Raw genomic sequence first — 10981 nt, 5'->3', positions numbered from 1 at the left:
TACCAAATCACAGTTGGGTGGGGATAGCAGCAAGCTATCGGGCAGATAAGAAAGAAGAGGAGTCATGGATTGGAAATTCCTTAGAGGTCAAAGGACAGTGACCAGAAAAAACATGAGTGGGAGAGTTGGAAGTTTCCCAAGAAAGGCAAACTCAATATAATACTCTTTTCCTCACTCTCTGTTTCTCTCCCTGGATGCCCTCTATTGGGTGCATGATAATAATATGCACTCTACCCCAGGTCAAATATCTGGAGTTACCATTGACAATTCCTGCTCATCAAAGGGATGCCCCCTTAAAACAGTATCTTTTTAACCTGTACCTCTCTCTCGATCTCCATGATTACTACCCTAATTCAATCTCATCAGTTCACGTGCAGGTTTTCTACATTATTGACAAACGGTGTTTCTGCATACCAGATTATTCTATTCACTCCTCAAATATTTATTGTGCATCTATTATGTATCAGGCACTGGGTTAGTTATAGGGGAAACAATGTGAAGAATTTAAAAATATGCTGCTGCAGGCCTCATGGAATTTAGTCTGGTAGAAGAGAGGTATGGAAATCCTCCTTAAAATCCTTCCGTGATTCCCTGCTGTTTTCAAGATGAAGCCCAAATGTCTTGACTGGATTGTCCCTACCTATCTCTCCAGCATCACCTCTAATGACTGTCCTTGAATCTTGCAGGCTCTGCAGCCACAATGTACACTTTCCCTTCTTCAGGGCACCTCTTTTAAAAGGGTTCACTCCCGCTGTCCACCTTCTACAGGAAGCCTTCCAGACACTCCCTTCCCCCTTTAGCTGCACTTCTCTGTAGTTCCAGCACACCTCGTGGTACCACTACCACATATGCATCACACTTTATTGTTCCACCTCTTATACTCTATTGAGAGCTCAGCTTTGTGTAACCAATATTTAGTGCATAGTCTGATTCATAAAGGCTTCTGTACTTGACCTTTTTTTGTCAAACATGCCCCCCACTCTGCAGTAGCAAACAAGGTCAGCACATCACTTCTGCACCTTGACAAAGGAACTCCTGGGGCATGCCTCCCTGGCGTCCTCAGGCCTTAGGGCTTTCATAAGGGCAGCTGCCCTGTCTCTACCCCTTAGACTAGGGTTTAGTGGTGCGCCCCCTAGCGCCGCCGGCTGACGCTGCAGGGATGGGTGGGGCGCTCGCCACCACGCGGTCCTAGACAGACGCAAGGCGCATGCGTAGCACGAGAGAGCTTGGCTCCGATAGGAAGAGTCCAAGCGTGAGGGGGGGCGAGCTCTAGTAGATGCAGATACGTTTTCCTTTTGCAGTAGGGAGGCGGCTCTTATTATTTTCCTCTCCGATTGTCCCTTAACTTAAAATATAAGACTTTCCGTGCAGCTTTGCAGGGAGCGAGGAAGGGGCTAGAGTGTTGTCAAGCTCTTCTTCGTCCTTAAGCAACCCCCCCCGGAGGGCGGAGGGTTGGACGGTCCCAGGTCACGGCAAGCGGGGCGGAAGCGGCCGCAGCTGCGACCGCGAAGGCTGTCAGAGCTGGCGAGTGGCCGGGCGGAGCTGCCATGGAGCGACACCGCTGGCTGCCGCTGGAGGCCAACCCCGAGGTGAGCGCGGCTCTGATTTCGGCCTGGGGAGGCAGGCGGGGGCGAGGGGAGCCGGGCTGCCGCCGCGGGTCAGGGGCAGTTGGTCTCTCAAGCGTGTTCTCTGTTTCGTTTCCAGGTCACCAACCAGGTGAGTGAGGAGTCTCGTCGCTCGGGACCCCGGAGCCCTCCCTGGCCGTCTACACCTCCGCGCACCCCCGCCCCCCGGAGGGTCCCTCTGGCGGGTGTGCCCCTGTTACGGCCAGTCTCCCTCCCACCTAGCTCCTGGATATACCCCCCAGCTGGCTCGGCTCCTCCTGGGGTCCCATTCCCCCGCCGCCAAGTTTCCTGCCCCTCGGGGCGGGAGCGGTGTTCATTCACCCTGTATTCCTACTCCTCGTTTCTCTCTTCGTTTTTCCTCCTTTCCTGCTGGGGGCGATTCCATCCTTTTCCCACCCCAGTACCTTCTGGGTGACTCATTTGCCTGCACTACCTGCCTCCAAGCTTTGTAAACTCGCCCACCCGGTCCTTGTAATTTCATCCACCCCCTGCACCGTGAAGTCATCTCCCAATCATCTCTTGACCCATCCAGTCACGCCTCTTCCCCGCCACGCCCCTTTTCTCTTCCAGCGTCTTAAAAACTGGAATTCCGTTCCTTTTACACCGCAGAAAGCTCAGTACAGTCGTTCCCACACGCTTCTTTGCCACAGAACAACCTCTAAAGTTCGCCTGGGTTTGGAGGGTCAAGTTTGAGGAGGAAGAGGGAACACCCCCCAGCCACTCCATTGAAAGGAGAATAAGTGCTGCCAGGTGTAAACTTGAGATTTTCTCGGGTCTGTTTTGCCTGACATTCTCAACAGGTAGTTGACTTCGTATTGCCGTCTTAGTTTATTTTTTTTACATATAAAATTTCCTCCCATCATCTTCATTCTCATCACCAAAGAATAACGTTTGTCACGCACCTACTTGGCTTTTGGTTTTCAACGCTTGCAGAAAATGCCTTATGTAATGGAAGTAGGTAGACATATTTGAACGTTGGCAGCAAACCCGTTGTCTTCCTCAGGTTTATTATATGCGTTGGAAATGACTATTATTTCCCCAACTGATCTCTTTAATAATCTAGAAAAAGCTTAAAACCCAGCATCTATCTTTTATATTATTCTAATGGTGGCGTTTCCTATCTATGTTAATTTCCTTTTTTATTACCCCCTTTGAAATTTGCTGTTCATTTTTTTGCTCCCTAACACATTTTGACCACGTTATAAGCTGAGAATAATCCTTAGGCAGAAGTCAGTATTTGCAACTTCTGACTTAATGCCATAGGAAAGAAGCATATTTCTCTTAGACTTAATCCAAAACTAGTTGTACACCTTTTGTGAAAAATCAGTTTACCATGTATCTGGAGAGTGTAGGGTTCCACTGATTTATGTGGTTGTTCTTTCACCAATACCAAACTGTTTTGACTACTGTAGTTTTATAGTAAGTCTTATTTTTCAAAACTTTATGATATTTTAGTTACTTTGCGTTTCTATGTAAGTTTTACAATCAGCTGGACAATTTCCACAAAAGTCCTATTGTGATTTTGATGGTGAATGTGTGCCCAAATCTATAACTACATTTTGGGGGAAATTAGCATCTTAACAATACTGAGTCTTGCAATTCATGAAGATGGTATATCTCATCATTTATTTAACTTGTTTCTTTTTTTTTTTTTCTTGGTTATTTTTATTTATTTATTTTTCATTAAGATATTATATGTGTACATATTTTACCATTGACCCCCCCCCACTATTTAATTTGTTTCAACAGTGTTTGTAGTTTCAGCATGTAGCTATTGCACATATTTTGTCAGATTAGTACCCAAGTGTTTAGTGATTTTTTGGTGCTATTGTAAATTATACTGTTTTAAAGTTTTAATTTCTAATCGTCCATTACTTTATGTAGAAGTACTGTTTTTTTTTAATGAAGAAACTTTATTTCAGATAAAATTAATATTTCCAAAATTAAGGATAAAGCAAATATACTTCCTTGTGTCCATTATTTTAGGTAATTGTGATTTCCATGAATAGAGTTACTGAGTATCATTTGAATATTTGCCTATGTGTTTATTGGAAGCTTCTGTAGTCTTGATAGCAATTCCAGTTTTTCTGAATTCTTCTTTTTCCTTCAGGCATTCCATGTTGCATTCTTCATAAAAGGTAGGATCATTGTAGTAAGCCATTGGACATTCTTTCAATGCAGAATTTTCTTTCCAGCATTTTACTGCTTAAGGATTTCAGATTGCTTGCACATATGGTAAATCTTGAACTTGTTCAGAACATCTCTCTTGGGCCTTTTATCATTATTTTAGGGATCAAAACATCTTTTTCGACATGTCTGAGATACTATTCTGTTGGGTTGAGTGCCATCTTGGCAACAGAGCTTAAGATACTGGTTTTTATATATTGATTTTGTGTCCTACTGCCTTGCTAAAGTCACTTATTCTAATAGTTTGTTTTTTAGATGCTGTGTGATTTTCTATATAGACAATCATATTCTCAATGAATAGACTGTTTTATTTCTAATTTTTCAGTCTGTGTGCTTTTTATATCTTTTTGCACTGGTTAGGACCTTCAGTACAACATGGAAGGTTGGAGATAGAACATCCTTGCCTTGTTTCAGATGTTAGGGGGAAAACATTTGATCTTTCATCATAAAAGATGTTAGTTGTAGGGTTTTGGTAGATGCTTTTTATCAAGCTAAGAAAATTCCCTTCTTAGTTTGCTGAGAGTTTTTATTCATGTATCAATGTTGAATGTTCTCAAATGACTTTTCTGCGTCTCTTGATAGGATCATTTAAGGAAGAAATAATACCAATCCTATCTAATAATAGAGTAAGATGTAAATTACCATCACTCCGCTACACCCACGATTGGGTGGCGGGAGGCTGGGGGGCGGGACTCGGGGTGGCCTATCCGGCCATTGAGAGGCACGGATCCGCTGCCACTGAGGGGGGCTACCCTGCTGTTGAGAGGCGCAGGGGGTGGGAGTCCCGCCCCCTGCGCCTCTCAACGGCCAGATCACGGCCGCTGAGGGGGGCTGCCGCGGACACCCAGCTGCGCCTCTCAACGGCAGGGTAGCCAGGTGTCCGCGGCAGCCCCCCTCAGCGGCCGTTGAGAGGCGCAGGGGGCGGGAGTCCCTCCCCCTGCGTCTCTCAACAGCAGGGTAGCCCCCCTCAGCGGCCGCGGACCATCAAAAGTGGGGGAGCTGGGTGCCTGTCTGCTCCGGCACCAGGCCTTTCAGAAGCCTCCGCCGAGCCGGAGGCTTCTGAAAGGCCTGGTGCACCAGCGGACAGGCACCCAGCTCCACCGCGAAAAGCGAAAGCGTGTAGGGGACCCTACACGTGCATGATTCAATCATGCACTGGGCCTCTAGTTCTACATAAACATAGAAGAGGAGGGACATTTTTCAACTCATTTTATGACCAGCATTACCAGACAAACCATAATAACAAAAACTGAAAGCCAATATCCCCCATGAACATAGATGTAAAAATTCTCAACAAAATATTAGCAAAGAGAATTCAACAGTATATAAAAGGATAATATATTCTGACCCAAACAGTTTATTATAAAGCTGGTTCACCATTCAGGTCAATCAATGTAATTACCTATATTAACAGACTATTTTTAAATTATATTATTTCTTTTAATAAGATGTAAGCTTGTTTTACTGGAAACATATTCTGTGATTCAGCTATTATTGGACTTTGTTCCTAGGTAATCTTGTAAACTATAAAAAAACATGTACTTGTTCACATTAATTAAATAATATTTTGGGAGCATCTTTTTAAAAAAAATTATTTCAGAAAGAGGAAGGAAGAGGGAGAGAGAAACATCAAAGATAAGAGAAAATCATTGATCGACTGCCCCCTGCACGCCCCTTACTGGGGATTGAGCATGTGCCCTGACTGGGAATGGAACCCTGACCTCAGGGTTCATGGCTCCGCCCTCAATCCCTTGCCACACCAGCCAGGTGGCGGCATCTTTTTTAATACCAGGTACCTGAGCAGGAGGTGGTTATACTATGGTGATTAAAACATTCATAGTTTTCTGCTTTTCAGTCCAATGGGAAGAGACAGAAAAGTAAGTAAATAATTAGCAATAATATAGGTGCAATGATAGAAATTAACAGGGTACTGTGATGAAGAAAATCAGAGAAAGCATCACAGGTTAGATGGTGACAAGGAGGCCATTCGGAGGTGTCATAAACAGAAGAGATGTCATTTGTATATGATTGTATTCTATTTCTGGCATGCTTTGTTGTGGTTCAGTTTGTTTTAAAATAATTTATAAAAGAAGTGATGCACTTTTAGTGAGAGAATGTGCAAGTATCTAGTCAGTGATTAATTTTAGCCACAATTTTTGTGGTTGTTTCTTTATTCTCTTTGTATTAGTGATAAAACTGAGGATAGATAATGAATAGATATTTAATTAACTGACTTAGAATTACTAGAATTAAGCCACAGGTAAACCCCAACAACAGTATCCATCTATACCTTTTCTAATTTTCTCAATTAATGGAATAGAAAACCTTTCACTTACCTTGATTTCACAGTGTTACCATTTGGAAGTTGCATGTGTTATTATTGTACTTTTGGTTTGAGCAAATATTGGTTTTGCTCTAATGATGCCTACTTTGTATAAGAATGATCAACAGATCATTATTAACTATTAAACATTAACTAGTAACCATGTGTCTCTAGGTATGTTAAGCAATGATTTCTTTTGTTGGTTAATATGCTGTCAATTCCTTCTAAGAATATTTTATCATGCTACAGGTAGGACTTACCTTACCTAGAATGAAGTATTATAAAATTTATTTTAAAAATTTAAGCATCTTTTATGTACACATACATTTAAAGGGGTAATAGCAGCTTGCAGCAGATTTTTAGGTAATTAAGCATAAGAATTATAACTTAAAAAACAACAACTCCAGTCTGTGATAGAGGCAATCATAACATTTCTTCTTATGAGCACACTAGATTTTCATCCTGATTTATGTTTTGTGATTTGAGTACAACACAGCCACACTATGTATATTTTAACCTTTTGCACTCGGATGTCAAGTGTGACTCGACACGGTTAGCATTAGAATAAAGGAATCGAGAAAAAAGCAAGCGAGTGCAAAGGGTTAAATGTTATTGTGTTTTAGAACCAATAATTTTTGGTATGGAAATTCCTAAAAATATTCCTAATGGTGATTTTATTGAAGAGGTAATATATTTTCTATCATCCTATCTAATAAAGAGGAAATATTCTAATTGACTGTCATTCTCTCACAAAATGGCAGTGCCCACAGCCAATAAAGAGGAAATATGCTAATTAAATGCCACACCCTCACAAGATGGCAGCGCTCACAGCCACAAGATGGTGGCACCCAGTCCCCTCAGCCCTGCCTCATCCAGCCTCAGTCCCCCAGTCTCCTCAGCCCCACCTCACCCAGTTCCCGCAGCATCCAGCCTCAGTCCTCCAGTTCCCTCAGCACCGCAGGGGAAGGCAGTTGGGGGCGATTGGACCAGCAGGGGAGGGCAGTTGGGGACGATCATGCTGGCAGGGGAGCAGTTAGGTGTCAATCAGGCCAGCAGGGGAGTGGTTAGGGGCAATGAGGCAGGCAAGTGGTTAGGAGCCAGCAGTCATGGATTGTGAGGGATGTCCAAGGGGTCCCAGATTGGAGAGGGTGCAGACTGGGCTGAGGGACAACCCCCCCACCCCCGTGCACAAATTTCGTGCACTGAGCCTCTAGTAATGTATAATATCCAAAGGAAAATAAATGTAACGTAACTATTATATTTAGCTTAGATGCTTAGAGTTGGAAAAAGAATTAGAGATCATTTGCTGGACTTTTGCCATAAATATACAAAGATTTTCTAGTTAGTAGATCCCATCTTAGGGGAAATCCCTGTTACTCTATCCTCCTCTAGCTACTGTCTCACATCTGTTTTCCCTTCTTTGTAAGAATTGTTCATAGGAGCTGTTGCTACTTTCTCATCATCATTTTCCTCCTGTGTTCATTTCTATCTGACTTGTTTCTGTCCTCACCATTTCATATTAAGTATTTTTGTAGCGTTTACTAATCATCACTTTGCCAGATCTATTTGTCATTTTCTGTCCCCAAATTTCTTGATCTCTCAGCAACAGTTGATAGAGTAGGCCATTCCATCCTTCTTGAAACATCATCTTTTCTTGGCTTCTGTGATAATTCTGGTTTTCCTCCTTTTTCTCTGTTTCCTAGATTCACCTTTGCTAGATCATCTCCCTCCCAGCTTCTAAGGAGTTCCTGAGAACCTTGTCCTAGGTTGCTAATCTTTTCTATGTGCATTCTCTCCCTAGTGATGTTTTCTATTGTATAGCATTAATACTATCAATCGTCATGTAGTTGATCATATTTCCTCTAAGCATGGACTTCACCAATGGAAACCTGTATATTCAACTACCTCTTTGATACCTCCATTTTGATGTCTTATAGATACCTCAGACTTAACATGGCTGAAAAAGAAATCTGGATTTAACCTCCTCTCACCTGTCCTCCAAATGCATTTCCCCAGGCTTCCAAGGGAACTGCCTTTTTATCTAATGCCGAAGTCAATGTCATTGAATCTTCTTCACAACTATGCTAATTTGGAGAGGCTCTGTTGCATGGATTTGATATCTTGGGTTTTATCTGGGCTGTGAGACTATGAGCAGTTCCCTGTCCTCTGTACCTTAGTTTCTTATCTCTCCTGATCTTGTAAAATTGTAAGGATTAAATAAATGACTACATGTAAAGTATGTAGAGCAATTTCTAGAACAAAGCATTCACTCTGTGAATGTTAGCTTTTTAAAATATTGTTCTTTCCCTAACCTCTCTCATCCTTGTAGACCAGTGATGGGCAACCTTTTGAGCTTGGTGTGTCAAACTTCGCCAAAAAACTGAGCATAACTCGGGTAGTGTGTCACTTTGAGGAAAAAACATTATTTCGCAATATTTATAGTTTAAATAACATAAATGTATAATTGTTATATATAATTGTATTTAATAAACCTCAGCGGCCGCGTGTCATCAGAAATGGCTACGCGTGTCAGTGCTGACACGCATGTTATAGGTTCGCCATCACTGTTGTAGACTTTTCTTTCAAATTCTATTCCAAATCTGGCCATTTTCTTCATTTCCACTACTACAGCCCCAACGACCGTCATCCTCAGTTTAGACAACTGCAGTAACCTCCTAACTAGTTTTTCTGCTTCTCCTTTCACCTCCCCAAAATCTAGTCTCCATATGTACCCAAAGTGGTTTTCAAAAAATGCGGGTCATATCGCTTGTCTCCCTGCCTAAAACAGAACACAGTATGGTCTTCCGAGCTTCCTGTGGCCCGATGAGGAAGCACCGCCCACTGCTGTTCCGCTCCTGCTGAGCTGTCTTTGAGCGCCATTCCCATTCCTGCGTCAGAGTCTTTGCACTTGCTCGCTTTTTGCTGGAATCATCCTGATCTGAGTTGTTTCATGGCTGTTAATTTCTTGGCATTTGTGGCTCAATTTGCAGTCACATCCTCAGCCTTTTTTTGATTAGCAGTTAAAGTTCCTCCCCACCCCCCGAATCTGCACTGACATTGTGTCTTGTTTTATTTTCTTCAAAATACGTACTGCCTTGTGAAATAATCTTGTTTATGTCTTTACTTGTTTATAGGGTGTATACTACTACTAGAATGTAAATCCTATCAGAGCAAAGACTTGTCTGAAGTACTAAGAATGGTGCCTGGCTGCTAGCGTTCTCTCTACATATAGTGAGTGGGAGAAGAATAAACATATAGCTGCTCCAGAAAATCTTTCTCAAAATCATCTTTAATGTGATCATGAGTCTTTTATTTTAATACTTTAATGAGCAGCATTCTATCGCATAAGGTGGTTTAATTTCTTATAATAATGAGTAGTATATAATAAGAGCTAAAAGAATTATATTTATTGAAATAAAATCTGTTTTTCTATAACTTCCTCCAGTTGCCCATCAGTCCTCCCAGTGAAACCATACAGAGTAAATCTAATTGCTCTTTCATGATATTACTAAAAAATATCTGGGGTTAAGGATCATAATAAGTTAAGGTTTTTTTTAATGTGCCTAGACTCTCCAGCTGGGATGTTTTCCAAAACGTTATCATTCTTGGTCACCTTCCTTTGAGCTTGCTTCTGTTTGTCATTGTCCTTTATAAAATAGGCCTCCCAAAGCTAATATTATAAGACTTTTTTAAAAAAATGTTTTCAATTATAGTTAATATTCAATATTATTTTATAACTAGAGGCCTGATGCACGAAATTCGTGCACAGGTAGGGTCCCTACGCCTGGTTCCGCGATCAGAGCCTATCAGGGCCTTCCTTTCCCCGGCTGCTGGCCAGGGCCTTCTTTCATTCCACACTGCCCCCTGGTGGTCAGCGCACATCATAGAGGGCAGTCAAACTCCTGGTGGGTTGAACTCCCAAGGGGACAATTTGAATATTAGCCTTTTATATATAGGATAGTTTCAAGTGTACTGCCTAGTGATTAGACATTTATAAAATTTACAAAATAATTCCCCCCGTAAGATCTAGTACACACTTGGCACAATACAATATTATTGACTATGTTCCCTATGCTACACTTTACATCCTGTGATTATTTTGTAACTACCAATTTATACTTCTTAAATCCCTTCACTTTTTTTCACCCAGTCCCTCCAATGTCCCTCTCATCTGGCAACCATCAGTTTGTTCTCTTTATTTATGAGTCTGTTTCTGTTTTGTTTGTTCATTTATTTTATTCTTTAGTTTCCACATAAACATAAAATCATATGGTATTTGTCTGTCTCTGATTGACTTATTTCACTTAGCATAATATCCTCTAGGTCCATCCATGTTGCTGCAAATGGTCAGATTTTATTCTTTTCTATGGCCAAGTAATATTTATATTGTATATGTATGTGTACAATGTGTATTTTATATGTACCACCTCTTCATCCAATTGTCTATTAATAGGCAGTTAGGTTGCTTTCAAATTTGGGCTATTGTAAATAATGTTGCAGTGAATATAGGGCTTCATATATCTTTTCAAATAAGTATTTTGATTTCTTTGATAAATAACCAGAAGTGGAATTGCTGGGTCATAAGGTAGTTCTATTTTTAATTTTTTGAGGCACATCCATACTGTTTTCCACTGTGGCTGCACCAATTTACAATCCCACCAAAGTGTTCTCTTTTCTCCACATTCTCGCCAACACTTGTTGTTTGTTGATTTATTGACCATTCTGACAGATGTGAAGTAGTATCTCATTGAGGTTTCAATTTGCATTTCTCTGAAGATTGAGGAACAATTAAGCATCTTTTCATATGTCTATTGGCCATCTGTATGTACTCTTTGGAGAAATATCT

General features: G+C 41.4%; 1 protein-coding gene across 2 annotated transcripts in view; it reads left to right on the top strand.

The window, feature by feature from the left end:
• Positions 1 to 1476: 1476 nt before the first annotated feature.
• The window catches only part of UCHL3 (ubiquitin C-terminal hydrolase L3), a 54497-nt gene continuing 44992 nt past the window's right edge, over positions 1477 to 10981 (top strand). Inside the window, exons 1-2 of one of the 2 annotated variants that reach the window (XM_079778644.1) lie at positions 1477 to 1589; positions 1705 to 1716. In XM_079778644.1, the coding sequence (XP_079634770.1) occupies positions 1548 to 1589; positions 1705 to 1716 (54 nt within the window). In that variant the 5' untranslated portion in view covers positions 1477 to 1547. Of the gene's footprint in view, positions 1590 to 1704; positions 1717 to 3546; positions 3764 to 10981 lie in introns of those variants that run through there. The other variant, XM_079778640.1, reaches the window with a different exon arrangement.

This window comes from Cnephaeus nilssonii (assembly GCF_951640355.1).
Source record: "Cnephaeus nilssonii genome assembly, chromosome: 8".
Classification (NCBI taxonomy): Eukaryota; Metazoa; Chordata; class Mammalia; order Chiroptera; family Vespertilionidae; genus Cnephaeus; species Cnephaeus nilssonii.
This window is presented reverse-complemented; position numbering and strand designations above follow the sequence as displayed.